Source organism: Erithacus rubecula, assembly GCF_903797595.1.
Source record: "Erithacus rubecula genome assembly, chromosome: 1".
Classification (NCBI taxonomy): Eukaryota; Metazoa; Chordata; class Aves; order Passeriformes; family Muscicapidae; genus Erithacus; species Erithacus rubecula.
In genome coordinates, this window is record NC_136658.1 from 112,033,047 (window position 1) to 112,052,029 (window position 18,983).

Sequence of the window (18,983 nt, forward strand, 5' to 3'; positions counted from 1 at the left end):
GGGATTCCCATTGCACACCCAGCACTGCACATCCTGCACCCCAGCACTCAGGATTCCCATTGCACACCCAGCACTGCACATCCTGCACCCCAGCACTCAGGATTCCCCTTGCACACCCAGCACTGCACATCCTGCACCCCAGCACTCAGGATTCCCATTGCACACCCAGCACTGCACATCCTGCACCCCAGCACTCAGGATTCCCATTGCACACCCAGCACTGCACATCCTGCACCCCAGCACCCAGGGCTCACATCTTGCAGCCCAGCTCCAGGATCCACATCCCACACTCCAGCCCCGGTGCCCGCGGTCCATGCCCTGCACCCCATTGCAGCCCCACCCTGCCCATGGGGCAGGTCTGGACCTGCTGGCTGTGCCAGGGCCGTGCCAGGCCGGGCCAGGTGGAAATGCTGTGGAGTTTGGCGAGAGCTCACAAAAATACTTAGTGCTTTATTTCCACCTCAAAGCCTCAGACGCATGCAGGGACGCGGATGGAGCCCACGGATGGGGACACTGACGATGGACACGTGCAGCAGGAGCTGCTGGAAGGCAGCTCAGCCCCAGCTCTGCCAGGGCCCCGCAGCTCCCACTGCAGGAGGCTCTGCCCAGCCCTGGATGAGCACTGGGACAGCCCAGGGGACTCTGGTGGTGGCTGTGCTCAGGCAAAGGGCAGGGAGGGCTGCTCCTTCCTGCCAAGCGTGGGGTGGGATGAGCCCTGGCAAGTGCAGACCTCCCCAGAATCAAGACAGCTCCAGGTGCCCCTTCCAGCAGCACTGCAGGAGGAGCTTGGAGACACTGCCAGCCCCCATCTGCCATCCAACCATGTCCCCTGTGCCCTGGCAGCCAAAGCTGCACACGGGGGGCACTGCTCAACCCCAGCAGATCCCAGCTCCAGCCCCATAGCACAGGGGGGACATGGGACAAAGACCTCCAGCACCAGCACACTCACCCTTCCTCCCCAAACTGGGCTGGAATGAGCACAGCACCCCTGGAGCAGCCTGTGCTGCTGGGGGGGCTTCTGGGAAAGGCAGGAGTGAGATGTGGCTGCTCCCATCACCTGCTCTGCCCTGAGTGCTCCACCCTGCTCTGGGCAGTCCCTGCACAGCCCAGCACCTTTCTGCTCCCTCCAGGGGACTCAGGCATAGATGGGCCCTGCCCCAGTGCCTGAAGCCAGCCCAAAAGGCCAACAGCCCTTTCTGAGGACTGGCTCCATGACCTCCAGACTGGAGGAGGAACCATGAGACAACTAGGCCAAGAAATGACAGGGCAGGGCTGGACCCCCGTGCCTCAACACTGGGAGCAGCATCCTGGAGCATCCCCCAAAACAACAGCCCCAGGTCCCTGTTCCTGCTCTGTCCTGCCCCCCTGGAGCAGGCAGGGAGTCAGGACAGGGGTCCCTGGGAAGAGCCCACTGCTGTCCTGGAGGAGAGCTGCAGGTGCAGCTAGGGACAGACTCTCCTGGGATCTGGGATGATCCTGGCAGCAGCTCCACAGCAAACAGCCCAGCAGCACAGGAAGAGGAGCCCCAGGGTGGGGCTGGCTAGAAGTGCTTGTCCTCCAGCAGCGAGCTCACCACCAGCTCCTTGTTGCCAAAGTCCCAGAAGGCAGTCATGTGGAAGGCCATGTTGGAGAGGACAACCAGGTACTCCAGGAAGGCGAAGACAGTGTACACTGGGGGAGGAAACACAGCAGGTGAGGGGGAGCTGCATCTGCCCTGGGAGCTGGGGGGGCTCTGGGCCACCTGTTTGGGGCAGCAGAGCAGGGGCTGGGGGCTTGACCCCCACCAGGGTAAAACATGGCTGGACACCTAGAGCTTCCCTGGGCTGGGATTTGGAAGGCAAGGTACCATATCAGGAGGATGTCAGACATCAGGAAGAGTTTTTGGACATGAGAAGGAAGTTTTTCACAGAAGGGGTGGCTGAGCATTGGAAAGAGCTGCCCAGGGAGGTTTGCAGTGCCCATCCCTGCAGGTGGCACCTGGAGGTGGCACTCAGAGCTCTGGGTGGGGACAAGGTGGGCATCAGGCACAGCTGGGACTTGCTGATCTCAGGGATCTGTTCCAACCTTAACAATCCTGTGATTCAGTGATTCTGTGAGCACCCAGCCCTTCCCCACATGCCCCCCCAGGCAGCCCCTCACCTCCAGGGCCACAGTACCAGTTGTGGTGGAAGTAAACACACACAGCAAACGCAAATGTGATGAAGGTGAAGAAGAAGAGCAGCTGCTTCCACTTGTATGACTTGCGCTCCTGGAAGAGGCCAAGGGCTGGGTGATGCCATCCCATCCCATGGATCCCATCCCTATTCCCATTCCCATCCCATGGATCCCATCCCTATCCCCATGGAACCCATCCCATCCCATGGATCCCATCCCCATCTCATGGATCCCATGGAACCCATCCCATCCCATCCCATCCCATCCCATCCCATCCCATCCCATCCCATCCCATCCCATCCCATCCCCAACCCAGGGAAGCTCTGTCCTTGCCCCACACAGCCCCAGGGGTCTCTGCACCCTGGCTCCTTGTGCAGAGCCCCCCAGGCCAGCCCCATGGGTGGCTTTGGCAGGGCTGTGCCTGGGAGCACACAGGGTTCACACCCACATGGAGATACAGGGAGTGAGGGAGCCCCATGGGGTCCCAGCAAATATTGACACTGGGGTGCTCCTCGAGGACAGGCCAAGGCTCCACCAGAGGCAGGCACCCCGGCCCTGGTGGCTGCAGGTGGCCCCAGGGCTCAGGGAATTCACAGGCTGCTGCACTCCCTCACTCACAGCAGCAGCAGGGAGGAGGAAACCACATGAAGGGGTGGCAGGCGGGGCGGGTGCTGCGCTGGGAGCTCACCCAGCACACCCTGGCACTGAGGGGCCCCATCCTGCCCCCAGCACTGCCTCTGATGGGGCAGGAACACAGCATGGGGAAGATCCAGCTGCCAGCACAGCCCCAGCTCACTGCTCCTGTGCCCCAGAGCTCAGGGGCACAACCAGGGGCCAGGCCTGTCCCCTGGGATAGGCTCCCCAAAGCTGGGAGCTGGGGGTGCAGTGACCCCTGAGAGCCACAGCAGCTACCAGCTCCAGTTCCTCTATTTCTCCCATCACACTGAGGGTCATGGATAAGGATCCTACAGCCCGGGGGGCAGAGAAACCCCAAACCACATCTGGAGCCCCAGGAGGGTGCAGAGGGGCTGCAAGGAGGGCTCAGCCCCACAGCAGGAGCTTGGGATGCCACAGACAGCCCAGGCTGTTACAGGTGGGAGGGGAATTTCCACCTCGCCCCACGCTTCACGTGAGACAAAGATTCCATTCTGAGGGAGTGCTGATAACAAGGAAAATTCAAATTTCCCCATCACACTTTCCATTACCCCTGAACGCGTGCCAGGGGCTCAGCCAGGGAGGAAAACCCAGAGAGGAAGGAGGGATTGACAGGCACCGCAGCACGTGGGGACACGCGGGGGACAGCAGCTCAGGGCTGGCCCCTGCTGCCGGGAGCGCCTGGCCAGCAGCAGCTCAGCCCTGCAGGGCAGGAGGAGCAGCGGGGGCACCGGGGGGCAGAGCCCGGGCCGGGTTTCACAGCGGAAGGGAGGCTGGGAACAGCCCTGGTGACAGCACGGTGACACCGGCTCCCACGGCCACCGGCTGCGCGGGGCGCGACAGGGGCACGGCAGGGCCCAGGTACTGCCCAGACACTGCCCAGGAACTGCCCAGACACTGCCCAGGAACTGCCCAGACACTGCCCAGGTACTGCCCAGACACTGCCCAGGAACTGCCCAGACACTGCCCAGGTACTGCCCAGACACTGCCCAGGAACTGCCCAGACACTGCCCAGACACTGCTCAGGAACTGCCCAGACACTGCCCAGACACTGCCCAGACACTGCTCAGGAACTGCCCAGACACTGCCCAGACACTGCTCAGGAACTGCCCAGACACTGCCCAGGTACTGCCCAGACACTGCTCAGGAACTGCCCAGACACTGCCCAGACACTGCCCAGGTACTGCCCAGACACTGCCCAGGTACTGCCCAGACACTGCTCAGGAACTGCCCAGACACTGCCCAGGTACTGCCCAGGAACTGCCCAGACACTGCCCAGACACTGCCCAGACACTGCTCAGGAACTGCCCAGGTACTGCCCAGACACTGCCCAGGTACTGCCCAGGTACTGCCCAGACACTGCCCAGGTACGGCACACAGCCTGCCGGACCTTGGGGGGCCTGCCAGGACCACCAGGAACCTGCCAGGGTTCCAGGAACCACTGAGGCCATTAGGGACCTACCAGGGATTCCAGGGACCTGCCAGAGCTGGCAGGGACCCGCCCTGGCCACCAGGAAACTGCCAGGGCCACCAGGGACCCACTGGGGCCACCAGGCAGTTCCAACACCCGGGTCCTGCTGCAGGACCCCGAGATGGTCCTAAGGAGCCACCTGGGCTCATCAGAGTAATCCCTGAACCTCTGGGTGCCCTCTAAGCTCCCCCTCTCCCAGTCTGGGCACAGGATTAACAAAAGGATAATTAGGTGTTAATCCCTAATGGCAGGGCAGGGCTGGCTCAGCCCAGTGCCAGGGGATCACAAGGCAGGGCAGGTGGCACATGGTGACACAGGGGATAACAGCGCAGGGCAGGGGAGGTGGCACGTGGTGACACGGGGCATCACAGGGCAGGGCAGGGGAGGTAGCACGTGGTGACATGGCACAGTGCTGAGCAGAGCTGGCTTGGAAGCCTGCCCATGCTCCTGCAGGGGACTGGGGTGTGTGGGGACTCCAGTGGGCTGTGGGAGCTGGAGTGCCACCCTGCCCTGCTGCAGGGGGAAGGGACACAGCCAGCCCACCCTTGGGGCAGCACGGTGGGAGCTCCAGGAGCTGCTGGATGGAGAGGAGCTGTCCATCCCCTGACTGCTGTGGGCTGGGCCCACGGCCCTGCTCAGGGCTCAGGCAGTGCCAGGCACTGTTCCTGCTTCCCAAGGCCCCAGCTTTGTGGGGACTCCCCACCTGAGGACAGCCCAGGGAGCCAGATGGTGGCCAGAGGAGGGCACCAAGATCAGAGGAATGGAGCATCTCAGCTGTGAGGAAAGACTGGGAGAATTGGGCTTGCTCAGCCTGGACAAGACCAGGAGGCCCCCAGGTCAGAGGCCTGGAGAGGAGCTGGCTGCTCCAAGCAGCCTGGCAAGAACCCACCAAACTCTGGCTGCCAGTGAGGGAAAAGGGGGATAAGAAAATCCCAAGGATCAGGTGCTCCAAGGTGAGCTGGTGCCAGGCTCCCCTGTGGCCTGGCTGGGTTGCTGGGCTGGCACAGCTGTGGCTACCAACTTCCTCCTGGTAAGACAGATCAGGCCACCCACAGCCCCTGGGAGCCCCCAGTGTCACACAGCCTCCCCAGCCCCCTGTGGCAGTGTGTGGTCTGACCCAGGAAACCACAGGGCAGTTCTATCTCGTGCCCAGGTGTGGCAGGAGCTGAGGCATGTTCCTGGCACATGAAGGTGAGTCAGGAGCAGGAGGCCAGACAAGTGGGGAGGAGAGAGCAGCTGCAGCAGCCAGCCTGGGGACAAACTCTGGGATGCTGCTCCCAGCCCACACAAGGCTCTGGGGGTCTCATTCCCCCAGCCTGGGCGAGCCCCAAGCCCTGCAAACGCAGCTCTGAGGGCTTGAGGGGTGGCTGCTGTGAGCCACCAGCAGGCAGACACAGGAGCCTCCTACTCCAGAGAGGAAGGACTGTGCCCAACCCCACTTCCTGATGGGGACAGGGATGAATGACGGTGATCTTAAACGGCAGCAACAACTCTGCAGGGACCTCCCCGCCCCAGTGCTGCCCTCACCACCGCCCCTTTCCGGGGGATGTGGCACCTGCAGGGCTCTGTGTCGCACCCCAGCCCCAGCAGCCCGGAGCCCAGGGCCCCACAGAGAGCTCAGCTATTTATAGAGGCAGCTCGGAGGCAGCGCCGGCCTGCCAGGGGCTGTGGGAGCGGGGAAACCACGTGTGCTCACCGAGGGCTTGCGGTGCCTCTGACACGGCTCAGGGCAGGGACAGCGCGGCACCCTGCGAGGGACCCTGCTGCCTCACAGGGACAGCCAGGGACCCTGCTGCCTCACAGGGACCCTGCTGCCTCACAGGGACAGCCCAGCACCCTGCGAGGGACCCTGCTGCCCCACAGGGACAGCCAGGGACCCTGCTGCCTCACAGGGACAGCCAGGGACCCTGCTGCCTCACAGGGACAGCCAGGGACCCTGCTGCCCCCACAGGGACAGCCAGGGACCCTGCTGCCTCACAGGGACAGCCAGGGACCCTGCTGCCTCACAGGGACAGCCAGGGACCCTGCTGCCCCACAGGGACAGCCAGGGACCCTGCTGCCTCACAGGGACAGCCAGGGAACCTGCTGCCTCACAGGGACAGTGCGGCACCCTGCGAGGGACCCTGCTGCCTCACAGGGACAGCCAGGGACCCTGCGAGGGACCCTGCTGCCTCACAGGGACAGCCCAGCACCCTGCGAGGGACCCTGCTGCCTCACAGGGACAGCCAGGGACCCTGCTGCCTCACAGGGACCCTGCTGCCTCACAGGGACAGCCCAGCACCCTGCTGGCACTCAGGCACCCTGCTGCCTCACAGGGACCCGGTTCAGGGACCCTCTGCAGCTGCCAGGGCCCAGCAGGGCCCAGGGGACACAGGGGCTGTGCCCCAAGCTGCTGTGGCTGTGCACTGCCTGCTGCCTGGGCTGGGCTCAGCCGTGTGCCCTGGGGGAGTGGGACACTGGGATAGAGCCCAGGGGCTGGTGGCAGAGCAGGACCCAGCTCCACTGGCCACAGCATGCACTGGAAGTGATCTTAAAGTGACCTTAAATCCCACCCATCCCACCCCTGCCATGGGGACATCTCCCAGTGTCCCAGGCTGCTCCAGCCCCAGTGTCCAGCCTGGCCTTGGGCACTGCCAGGGATCCAGGGGCAGCCACAGCTGCTCTGGGCACCCTGTGCCAGCCCTGCCCATCCTGACAGGGAACAATTCCTGCCCAATTCCCACCCAGCCCTGCCTTCTGGCACTGGGAGCCATTCCCTGTGTCCTGTCCCTCCCTGCCTTGTCCCCAGTCCCTCTCCAGCTCTCCCAGCCTGGCTCCAGCCCTGGAGTAGCTCCCTGGCCTCCTCTGATGGGCCTGAGCCACCCAGCCCAGTGGCCACCACATGCACACACTGGTGTCTGCTGGGGCCACCACGCTGAGCTGGGAGGTGAAATGTGTTTGCAAACAAGAAGTGAAACTGCTCTGCCCCAATGCCCAGCTCTGTGCCTCAGGGCTGGGGGGAGGAGGGCTTGAAGGGCGAGCAGCCAGCCAAGAACAGCAGAGCAGCCAGCCCAGGTGGGCACTGCCATGGCCAAGCACCAAGCACAGTGACCAGCCACAGCTGAAGGCTGCCAGGCTCCATTTCCCTTTTCCACAGAATCTCTTCCTCTGCTTTGCCCCTTCCCCTCCTTTTCTCTCTCCTGCTTTCTCTTTTCTCCCCTCCTGCAGAGCTTTGTTTTCCTCTCTCAGCATTTGCCACCTCGGAACTGGAAACCGCCCGTACTTCCCCATTACAAACCAGTTCCTCTGCACCTTCCTGCCCTCTGAGAACAGCACTTGCAACAGGAGCCCCGCCGGATGAGAAGCTTTTGCAAGACCAATTCCTGTCCCTCCTATGCTGCCAGCCCTGGGGAGCTTCACCCCCTCCAGCAGTGCTGAAAGGGGTGCCAGCCTGGAGCTGGGAAGGCACAGCCCCCCGTTCCCTCCTCCAGACAGATCCAGCTTCCAGCTCCCCCAGGGAGTTTGTCCTGGGGATGGTCCCAGCTTTGGCCCTAGAGAACCTGGAGCCTGTGGGGACCCTCTGCTGAGGAGGAGGGAAGGACAGAACACCGTGAGACCAGAGCCACCTCTGCCTGTCCCTCCTGCCATCGCCACTGCAGGACTGGGGACAGCAAAGGGAACAAAGGCCCCACAAGGGACACAAAGCCAGCCAGTGTGTCCCTGAGGTGCTGTGATGCACAGGGAGGGACCAGCTGTGCCCTGGCCTAAACCAGCCCCACGAGCGTGGCTGGGCAGCTCACAGGCACTGCCCAAGTGACGCAGCAAGGATGTGGCAGTGGCACCTCCCCTGTCCCACCCTGCTGAGCCAAGCAAGCTGCAGGTGTCACAGCAGCTGTGCCCAGCCTGCCAGGGGCCACCAGCTGTGGGCAGAGGGCCTGGAGCCCGAGGAATCCAGGCAGAGAGTGGGACAAGTCCTGGGAGATGCCACTGGGCCCGGAGGGCATGGAATGATTCCCAGCAGAACCCAGTGCACACCACAGGACAGTGCAGTGACAGGAGTCCCCTAGCCAGAGGTGACACCTGGTGGTGTGACAAGCACTGTGCCCTCTTCACCCTAGTCTGGGAGCTGCATCGCCTTCTTCCTCCTCCTCCCTCACCCATCACCCTCGTGCCCTGGGCAACAGCTCCCTCCAGCGGGGACACCGGGGCTGGCACGGGGACACCGGGGCTGGCACGGGGACACCACAGTCCCAGTGGCCTCAGGCCCTGGAGAGCCCTGTCTCCTTGGGGAAATGCCCAGCTTTGGGGGGACCATGCACCCCGAGGGCAGCTCCCCTGCACCAGCAGGCTGTTGCAGGAGGGGAGGAGGAAGCAGGTGGTGGCACTGTGCCAGCTGTGCCATGCCCAGCCAAGGTGTCACCATGTTCCCTGCCCTTCCCCTCAGGGATGTGTAGATTGCTCTGCTCCTTGGGTGGAGTCACCAATGAGGCTGCAAAATCCCTCTGACACCGAGTCCAGCTGCTCCCCAGCACTGCCAAGGCCAGCACTGACCCATGTCCCCAAGTGTCACATCCACACAGCTGGGGACTCCCTCCAGGGATGGGACTCCACCCTTCCCTGGCAGCTGTGCCAGGGCTGCACAGCCCTGTCTGGGAAGGGATTTTCTCAATACCCACCCTGAGCCTGCCCTGCCCAGCCTGAGGCTGTTCCCTCTCCTCCAGGCTCTGTTCCTGGAGCAGAGCCCGACCCCCCTTCCTGCCCCTCCTGTCAGGGAGCTGTGCAGAGCCACAAGGTCCCCCTGAGCCTCCTTTTCTCCAGGCTGAGCCCCTTCCCAGCTCCATTCCCCCCCTGGACACACTCCAGCACCCCAAAACAGCCCAAAGCTGAGCCCAGGATTTGGGATGCCTCCCCCCTGCCCACTGCAGGGGAGATGAACCAGCCCCAGTGGGTGACGTGGCAGGGGAGGAGACCCAGGGCCTTGGAGGTCTCACCCAGAAAAAAGACAAGTCCAAACAATATGACAGAAATAAAGGAAGCTGTGGGACAGCTGCCAAGGAATGACTGAGCTCCTGCTATTCCCATATCAGCAGAGAGAACAGAGCACTTCCCAGTGAGCAAGTAGAGCCTCAGCATCTCCATCCCCTCTCCTAAGGAGTCTTACAGCCAAAGTACTGCTGGAAGCTTCTTCTGCAGGTCTCTGGAGTCAGGCAGCAGGGACAGGCTGGGTGAATTGGCAGAGGGGAGGATAAACAGCAGCCATGGAGCAGGAGCTGCTCTGGGGCTGCAGAGCTGGCCCCCAGCACTCATCCTGCTGGGACATGGCACAGCACCCACCCATCACAGCCCCTGGGAGAGCCTGTGCAGCCCCCTGCCCTGGGACCACTCCCCATTCCACATTGGGACAATGAGGGCTGCACTGGGATCAGCTGGGGAGGAGTATCCCAGCAGGAAAGGACAGACAGATCCAGGGAGCCCAGATCCACAAGTGAAACCAAGTGTGCAGGAGCCACATGGGCACAGCAGCAGGTCCCACACAGCCTCAAACCTGAATGTGATGTCCTGCCCTGGCCAGGCTGTCAGTGCCTACAGCCCAGACAAACCTGGATGTCCTGCCCTGGCCAGGCTGTCAGTGCCCACAGCCCAGACAAACCTGGATATCCTGCCCATGGCTGTCAGTGCCCACAGCCCAGACAAACCTGGATATCCTGCCCATGGCTGTCAGTGCCCACAGCCCAGACAAACCTGGATGTCCTAAACCAGCACAGCACAGAAGCTGCATGCAGGCAATGGGGCCAGGAGCCCCTGGCTGGATCCTCCACTGGACCTGCTCCCCCACCTAGGCAGAACCTGCACCCCCTGACCCCTCCCCAGAAAAAGCCAGAGCCAGCCTGCTCCACAGATGCATTCTGAAGCAAAGGGAGAACAACTCCTGCTGCTCCCAGCTTGCAGAACCAGCAATTCCCAGCACAGGGAAGCCAACTTCAGCTTAGAAACAGGTATGGATGAGCCATCCCAACCCACAGGGATGCCAATAGGGGTTTCCAATACGATCTCTCCATGAAAACTTAATCAGATACTGGGAAGAAACCCTTCCCTGGCAGGGTGGGCAGGGCTGGCACAGGGTGCCCAGAGCAGCTGTGGCTGCCCCTGGATCCCTGGCAGTGCCCAAGGTTAGGATGGACACTGGGGCTTGGAGCAGCCTGGGACTGTGGAAGGTGTCCCTGCTATGGCAGGGATGGAATTGAATGGGATTTAAGGTCCTTCCAACCAAAATAATTCTGTGATTCAATACTAAACCCAGAAAATAGGAAGTAAAACGTTTCCTTCCCACTTTGCTTTGGTAGATAATGGATTTTAGTGACTTCTTGTGTTTCACCTGCTGCTGTTGGCTCCTCTAGCACCTGCTCAGGGTCATTTCACAAGCAAGGACAGCCAAAGCCCTTCAGTGCCAGCCCAGAGTCCCCTGCCAGCTCCCAGCATGGCCCCAGAGCCCTGTCCCAGTCCTGTCCCAGCCCCAGAGCCCTCTCCCAGCTCCCAGCATGGCCCCAGAGCTCTGTCCCAGTCCTGTCCCAGCCCCAGAGCCCCCTGCCAGCTCTCAGCATGGCCCCAGAGCCCTGTCCCAGTCCTGTCCCAGCCCCAGAGCCCCCTGCCAGCTCCCAGCATGGCCCCAGAGCTCTGTCCCAGAGCCCCCTGCCAGCTCCCAGCATGGCCCCAGAGCCCTGTCCCAGTCCTGTCCCTGTCCCAGAGCCCCCTGCCAGCTCCCAGCATGGCCCCAGAGCTCAGTCCCAGTCCTGTCCCAGCCCCAGAGCCCCCTGCCAGCTCCCAGCATGGCCCCAGAGCTCAGTCCCAGTCCTGTCCCAGCCCCAGAGCCCCCTGCCAGCTCCCAGCATGGCCCCAGAGCTCTGTCCCAGTCCTGTCCCAGCCCAGAGTCCCCTGCCAGCTCCCAGCATGGCCCCAGAGCTCAGTCCCAGTCCTGTCCCAGCCCCAGAGCCCCCTGCCAGCTCCCAGCATGGCCCCAGAGCTCTGTCCCAGTCCTGTCCCAGCCCCAGAGCCCCCTGCCAGCTCCCAGCATGGCCCCAGAGCCCTGTCCCAGTCCTGTCCCAGCCCCAGAGCCCTCTCCCAGCTCCCAGCATGGCCCCAGAGCTCTGTCCCAGTCCTGTCCCAGCCCCAGAGCCCTCTCCCAGCTCCCAGCACAGAGAGAAGAAAGGAAAGTGTCTGTACCTCGGGACTTACTGTGTGTTTCTTAGTCATTCTCCAGAGGATGCAGGTGAGCAGCATGTGGCCCAGGGCCGACGTGATGAACACGATGAAGGCATTTTCATGGATTGCTGCATCAACAAACAACAGGTTTCCTGCTCAACCCAAGCCAGGAGCACTGGCCAGTCCAAAATCCAGGGAAGTCCATCTTCTGGCCTCCTGTATTATCTACCTGCCCATCAGCAGCATCAGCAGCCTCATGTGCAGCACTGAGGTTGCCCCATGCATGCCTGGACTAGCCCAGGTACAGGATCAGGCTGGGAAAGCAGGCAGGGCAAGGCTAAGCCAGAGCTGCTCCCAAACCCCACACAACCCCTGCACCTTCAGGTGAGGGATTTTCAAAAGTGCTGCTCTGAGAAGAATTTCCCAGTCCCTTGTCCAGAAACTGAACCTTGGGCTAGATTCCCAGCCACCTGAACACCAGGAATACCTGTCTCTGTTTGCCCTCTCCCTGCCAGGGAAAGGGAATCATGCCAGAGTGAGGTACCACAGGTGGCAGAGCTCAGGCCAGGTGTCCTGCAGGCAGGGAGGATTAACCTGAGCACAGCAGCTCAGGGCTGAGACTTTCCCCCCAGTCAGGGATTAGTCTGGGGTGAGGACCCCAGAAGTGGGTCAGCCTCAGCTCCTGGGGCAGCTCTGCCAGTCACACCTGGGGCTCCCCTCCAGGGCTCTGCACAGGGCCAGCCCAGGGAGCCAAACCTCAAAGCAGCACCTGGATTTCCAAGGGCAGGGGCTGGGCCTACAGGAGCTGGAGAAGCCCCTGGGGCAGGTGAGGCTGCAGACCCTGCCAGGAGGGGACACTGCCAGGACAGGCAGATACACCCTGCCATGGGACAGGGAATGCTGGCAGGAGACATGGAGGGTGAGCTGGGGAGGGACAAGTCCCAGAGCACAGGGCTCCATCAGCAGGAGGTTCCTGTCCTGCCATCCCAGTCACTGGGCTCCACCATGGACCATCCTCATCCCAGAGGCTGGGGGAGATCCTGGGACTCCATTCACAGCACACAGCTCTGAATTCCAGACTGCTTTGGGTTGGCAGCAACCTTAGAAACCTTTTTATCCCACCCCTGCCATGGCAGGGACACCTCCCACTGTCCCAGCTGCTCCAGCCCCAGTGTCCAGCCTGGCCTTGGGCACTGCCAGGGATCCAGGGGCAGCCACAGCTGTGCCAGCCCTGCCCACCCTGCCAGGGAACAATTCCTGCCCAAATCCCACCCAGCCCTGCCCCCTGGCAGTGGGAGCCATTCCCTGTGTCCTGTCCCTCCATTCTTTGTTCAAAGTTGCTCTCCAGCCCACAACTGGACACAATATCCATCATCACCACCCTGCTGTGCAGGAAAAGCCAACACATCACTATCCTGCTGATAGAACCCAGCATGGGGTTTGCTCCCACTGCTACAGCACCACCTTGCTGGCTCCTGCATTTCAGTGCTCTCCAGTTAATCCCTGGTGCCTCCTCCTGATCCTAGGATGAAACAGCAGCTGGAGATCAGCAGTGGCACTTATGTTCTTCTGAGATGAGACCACATGGGGGAAGAGAATTTCCAAGCCTGTCGTGGCCAGGTTTGAGACATTTTTTCAGGGTGAGAAACTCTGATTCTGTTTCTAGAGGGAATTCCTAATCCTATTATAGGGCTGGAGCCCCTCTGCTCTAGAGCCAGACTGGGAGAGCTGGGGGTGTTCACCTGGAGAGGAGAAGCTGCAGGGAGAGCTCAGAGCCCCTGGCAGGGCATGAAGGGATCCAGGAGAGCTGGAGAGGGACTGGGGACAAGGCAGGGAGGGACAGCACACAGGGAATGGCTCCCAGTGCCAGGGGCCAGGGCTGGGTGGGATCTTGGGCAGGAATTGATCCCTGGCAGGGTGGGCAGGGCTGGCACAGGGTGCCCAGAGCAGCTGTGGCTGTTCCTGGATCCTTGACAGTGCCCAAGGCCAGGCTGGACACTGGGGCTGGAACAGCCTGGGACAGTGGGAGGTGTCCCTGCCATGGCAGGGTGGCACTGGGTGGGCTGTGAGGTCCCTTTCTGATGCAAACCAGTCTGGCATTGTGTGATTCTATGAAATTTTCTGCAGAAATTCCTGGGGAGGGTGTGTGAAGGTATGGAGGAGAGCCAGCTGAGGGCCCAGCCCAGCCCAGCCAAGCCCTGGGGATGGAGGGGAGGCAGGATGAGCTCACCTGCCCTCACCCCTGGAGTGGGTCCTTGGCGCACAGGTGGAACCAAGTGCCAAAGTCTGATGCAGGCTCCAACCCCAACCTGAACCCTCAGATCCAACCAAGTATCAGCAGCCAAGAACTGTGGGAAGAGCACAGCTATCTGCACATTATGCACCCATCATTCCTCTATAACTACTGCCCTCACTCCAATCTCTGGGGGCTTTTAACCACGTTTCCTCTGCAACCTGCCTCAGGGCTCAGCAGGGCAGGCCGGGGTGCCACCTACCATAGTTCTCGGTGGAGGAGACGTAGGTGAGGATGAGGAGGGCGAAGTTCTCGAGCAGGTTGAGCAGCAGGGTGAGGTGGCAGAGGCGCAGGTAGCGGGGGTGGGGGCAGTGGCAGCTCTGGTAGTGGTTCCAGTAGGCCACGGCCACCAGCAGGCGCGGGGCGGAGTGCAGGCCGATGCACAGGCGCCACACGTAGCGCTGCGGCGCCTCGCCCCCGATGGCCGCGCTGATGGACGGCAGGTAGTTGGGCACCTGCAGGGACAGGGCTGCTGGGGCAGGCACGGGCACAGCCCTGCCCTACAGGCCCTACAGCTGCCCCAGGCTAATTGCAAATGAGCCCATTCCTACTCCCAAAGCCATCGTGGCAGCGCCCCTGCTCCATCCCACGGCCCTGCTGGGGCTGGGCTGGGGACCCTGTCCTGATTGTGCAGACATTCCCACCATGGCTTTGCTTGGAAGGACCTTAAGGCTCAGGGACACCTCCCACTGTCCCAGTGCTCCAGCCCCAGTGTCCAGCCTGGCCTTGGGCACTGCCAGGGATCCAGGGGCAGCCACAGCTGTACCAGCCCTGCCCACCCTGCCAGGGAACAATTCCTGCCCAAATCCCACCCAGCCCTGCCCTTTGGCAGTGGCAGCCATCCCCCCTTTCCTGGCCCTGCTGAAGTTCTCCTGCTGGTGTGGGATGGCTCCTGCCCTCCATTCCCAGCTCATATCCAGCTGCTCATCCAGCAGCCTGAGAGCCCTGGGGAGGAGCCCAGTCTCATCCTCCCTCCACAAACACCTGTGGCTCCTCTGAACTCCAGCAGACATCGGGGCAGCAGCTCTTGAGCAGCCCCTCCCCAGGACAACATATTTCCCTGCAGCTTCCCCACTTCAATTCCTCTCTGCAATAACCCCCAGTATGCCCAGTCCAGGCAACAGCCTGAGCAGTCTGTACTGCCCTCAGTCCCAGCACAAAGCCAAACCTGCTGCAGCCAGTCCTGAGGCATCACCAGGACAATGAGACAATGCAGCTTGTTCTGGATTCTGTAACACCTCTGGTGGCAAAGCCCAGGAGAGGAGTCCAGAAGGAGACAGAAGAGAAGAGAGGAATCCAGAAGATGGATAAGAGCCCAAGAAGAGAAGGGAGCTCAGAAGGAGGGAGAGGAGGCCAGGAGACAGAAGAGAAGAGAGGAATCCAGAAGGTGGAAAGGAGCCCAAGAGAAAAAGGGAGCCCAGAAGGAGGGAGAGGAGGCCAGGAGAGGAGAGAGCAGAGCCCAGGAGGAAGGAGAGGAGCCCACAAGGACACGGGAGCTCGGCCACCCCCCAGGAACACAGGATTTTCCCACGGGAGTCTCACCCCACAGTGGGTCGCAGTCGTCTCACGGAAGTTGAAGAGCAGAGACCAGATGACACAGAAGAGGAAGCCAAAGAGGGGGCAGAAGACAGTGCCGAGGGCCAGCGTGGTGAAGCGCAGCCGGAACAGGATCCCGTCCCGATCCAGCGGCAGCGGCACCTGCAGCATCTTGGAAACCTGCAGGGAAACAGTGCCATGTCTGACTGGGGGCTCTGGGGGGCTGACAGGGTGGGGATCAGTCACAGGCTGGGCTCCATGGCTCTGGGGGGCTTCTGGAAACTCACATTCTGGGATTCTGTCCAGCCCCACACAGCCTGTGTGACCCCAGACACACAGCCCAGCCCCTCACACCTGTGTGACCCCACAGACACACAGCCCAGACCCTCACACCTGTGTGACCCCACAGACACACAGACACAGCCCCTCACACCTGTGTGACCCCACAGACACACAGCCCAGACCCTCACACCTGTGTGACCCCACAGACACACAGCCCAGCCCCTCACACCTGTGTGACCCCAGACACACAGCCCAGACCCTCACACCTGTGTGACCCCACAGACACACAGCCCAGCCCCTCACACCTGTGTGACCCCAGACACACAGCCCAGCCCCTCACACCTGTGTGACCCACCACAGCCCAGCCCCTCACACCTGTGTGACCCCACAGACACACAGCCCAGCCCCTCACACCTGTGTGACCCCAGACACACAGCCCAGCCCCTCACACCTGTGTGACCCCACAGACACACAGCCCAGCCCCTCACACCTGTGTGACCCCACAGACACACAGACACAGCCCCTCACACCTGTGTGACCCCACAGACACACAGCCCAGACCCTCACACCTGTGTGACCCCACAGACACACAGACACAGCCCCTCACACCTGTGTGACCCCACAGACACACAGCCCAGCCCCTCACACCTGTGTGACCCCACAGACACACAGCCCAGCCCCTCACACCTGTGTGACCCCACAGACACACAGCCCAGCCCCTCACACCTGTGTGACCCCAGACACACAGCCCAGCCCCTCACACCTGTGTGACCCCACAGACACACAGCCCAGCCCCTCACACCTGTGTGACCCCACAGACACACAGCCCAGCCCCTCACACCTGTGTGACCCCACAGACACAGCCCCTCACACCTGTGTGACCCCAGACACACAGCCCAGCCCCTCACACCTGTGTGACCCCACAGACACACAGCCCAGCCCCTCACACCTGTGTGACCCCACAGACACACAGACACAGCCCCTCACACCTGTGTGACCCCACAGACACAGCCCAGCCCCTCACACCTGTGTGACCCCACAGACACACAGACACAGCCCCTCACACCTGTGTGACCCCACAGACACAGCCCCTCACACCTGTGTGACTCCAGACACACAGCCCAGCCCCTCACACCTGTGTGACCCCACAGACACACAGACACAGCCACTCACACCTGTGTGACCCCACAGACACACAGACACAGCCCCTCACACCTGTGTGACCCCACAGACACACAGCCCAGACCCTCACACCTGTGTGACCCCAGACACACAGCCCAGACCCTCACACCTGTGTGACCCCACAGACACAGCCCCTCACACCTGTGTGACCCCACAGACACACAGCCCAGCCCCTCACACCTGTGTGACCCCACAGACACACAGACACAGCCCCTCACACCTGTGTGACCCCACAGACACAGCCCCTCACACCTGTGTGACCCCACAGACACAGCCCCTCACACCTGTGTGACCCCACAGACACACAGACACAGCCCCTCACACCTGTGTGACCCCACAGACACAGCCCCTCACACCTGTGTGACCCCACAGACACACAGCCCAGCCCCTCACACCTGTGTGACCCCACAGACACACAGACACAGCCCCTCACACCTGTGTGACCCCAGACACACAGCCCAGACCCTCACACCTGTGTGACCCCACAGACACAGGATGGGCAGCACGGACAGGCAGACAATGCAAATCCCTTTGTGTGGACACAGGAAGCTCGAGACTCACACAGAGCAGGGAGCAGGGGCAGAGCAGGGGCCCTCCAGAGGGATCTGGCAGGAAGGGCACGTGAGCCCTGTGCTGTGGGATCCATCCAGAGCATTCCCTGTGCCCGCAGCAGCGCTGACACAGCCAGGCTGCCTGTCGGTCCCGCCGGGAGCCTTGGCTCCTGCAGCACAGCCTGGCCCCGCAGCCTGGCCCCATAGCCCGGCTGCTGCAGTACAGCCTGGCTCCTCTGGAACAGCCTGGCCCCGCAGCCCGGCCCCATAGCCCGGCTGCTTCGGTACAGCCTGGCCCCGCAGCCCGGCTCCCACAGCTCCCTCAGCCCTTATAGCCCGGCTCCCTCAGCCCGGGCTCGCCCCGGCGCAGCCGGCCCTGCACGGGCAGCGCTGCCTGGAGCCGGGCCAGGGCAGGCTGAGGCTGGATTTTAGGGAAGGGTTTTTTCCCCAGAGGGTGGTGGGCACTGCCCAGGCTCCCCAGGGAATGGGCACGGCCCCGAGGCTGCCCGAGCTCCAGGAGCTGCCCGGGATGCCCAGATCAAAGACCCCTGTGTGTGCCTCCAGCTCAGGACACTCCAGGCTGCAGGATCAGGGCAGCTCAAACCCCACACAACAACGAAGCTGGGGCTGGTCGGGACGGGCACCTGCGGAGCCTGGCAGACACCCAGAGCAGGGGTCCCCCCGCCCAGGGCTCCCCTCAGCCACAAGGGATCAGGCTGGAATAGATCCCACCTCATCACACCTGGCTGCGGGACAAATCCGATTTATGGACAATCCCTGACCGTCTGGGCAGTGCCCCAGGGCAGCACGGGCACTCACATCACCACAGCCCCCCACAATGGGGACCAAGCCCCAGTGAAGGGGCAGACAACCACCGAGGAGCCACACAGCTCAGACGGGATTATTGGGGATAAAAGCAAAGAGAAGGAAACCCTAAAAGGCCAGGACTAGGTGTGGAGGGGGGTCCCTGGCTGGCTCAGGCTCCTCTCCCCGGGACCCCGAGGAGCCCCCCAAGGGCTCCCCACGGCCCGGGCCGGGGGATGGAGCCCCCAAACCCTGCCCCTCCCTCGGAGGGCTTGGCCGTGGGGACAGCCCGGGGACCCCACAGCAGGAGCCCCGCAGCCTCTGCCCTCCCTCCCCCCGGGGCTCTTGCCCAAAGAGGGCAAATAAAAGCCAAATATTTCGTATGCCGTGTTGAATGGTCCCCACCTGACCTGCAGGAGAGGCGCTGCACCATCCCGAGACCTGCCTTGGGTACCACACATGGCTCTAGAGACCCCCTGAGACCCCTCCATGGGCACCCGCAGGTGCCCCCCTCCCCAGGACCCCCAGGCTCTCGCTGTGAGTGACTCCTCCGGGCACTCTCCATGCCCCAGAGACCCGCCCCGGGACCCCCTCCCCAAACCCTGCTTGCCCCACAGTGCCGGACCCCCGGCAGCCTTCTCACCGCTCAGCCCCCCTCGCGCTGCTCCATGTCCCGACCGGGCAGCCCCACCACGCCTCCTCCGCCTTTTCCGCCTCCTCCTCTTCCTCCCTTTCTTCCACCTCTTCCTCTTCTTCCCCCGCCCCAACCCCGCTGCGGCCCCTTTAAGAGGCTGGGCCCTGTTCCCGCGCGCCGCCACACACGATTGGTCCTCGCGGCAGAAGCCCCGCCCCCTCAAACGCCCCGGATGTGGGGCGG

At 62.6% G+C, this 18,983-nt stretch overlaps 1 protein-coding gene across 2 annotated transcripts; it reads right to left on the bottom strand.

Moving 5' to 3' along the window:
* Nucleotides 1-430: 430 nt before the first annotated feature.
* Nucleotides 431-18,892, bottom strand: PGAP2 (post-GPI attachment to proteins 2). Of its 2 annotated transcripts, none has more exons than XM_079312965.1 (6): nucleotides 18,750-18,892; nucleotides 15,294-15,467; nucleotides 13,954-14,206; nucleotides 11,492-11,586; nucleotides 2,140-2,248; nucleotides 431-1,671 (listed from the first exon to the last, which is right to left on the bottom strand). In XM_079312965.1, the coding sequence occupies exons 2-6, from the start codon at nucleotides 15,456-15,458 to the stop codon at nucleotides 1,541-1,543; spliced, it is 753 nt and encodes a 250-aa protein (XP_079169091.1). In that variant the 5' UTR covers nucleotides 15,459-15,467; nucleotides 18,750-18,892; the 3' UTR covers nucleotides 431-1,540. The 2 variants fall into 2 exon arrangements, with proteins under 2 accessions (XP_079169091.1, XP_079169090.1); XM_079312964.1 differs by having other exon boundaries at nucleotides 11,480-11,586.
* Between the last annotated feature and the right edge of the window lie 91 nt (nucleotides 18,893-18,983).

What these genes read in the sequence shown, in the direction of transcription:
- PGAP2 (XM_079312964.1), bottom strand. Translation starts at nt 15,458, where the DNA reads ATGCTGCAGGTGCCGCTGCCGCTGGATCGGGACGGGATCCTGTTCCGG. An exon ending in CGACTGCGACCCACTGTGGG is followed by an intron (nt 14,207 to 15,293) that starts GTGAGACTCCCG and finishes CTGTCCCTGCAG; the next exon opens with GTGCCCAACTACCTGCCGTC. An exon ending in CTCCTCCACCGAGAACTATG is followed by an intron (nt 11,587 to 13,953) that starts GTAGGTGGCACC and finishes TTGTTGATGCAG; the next exon opens with CAATCCATGAAAATGCCTTC.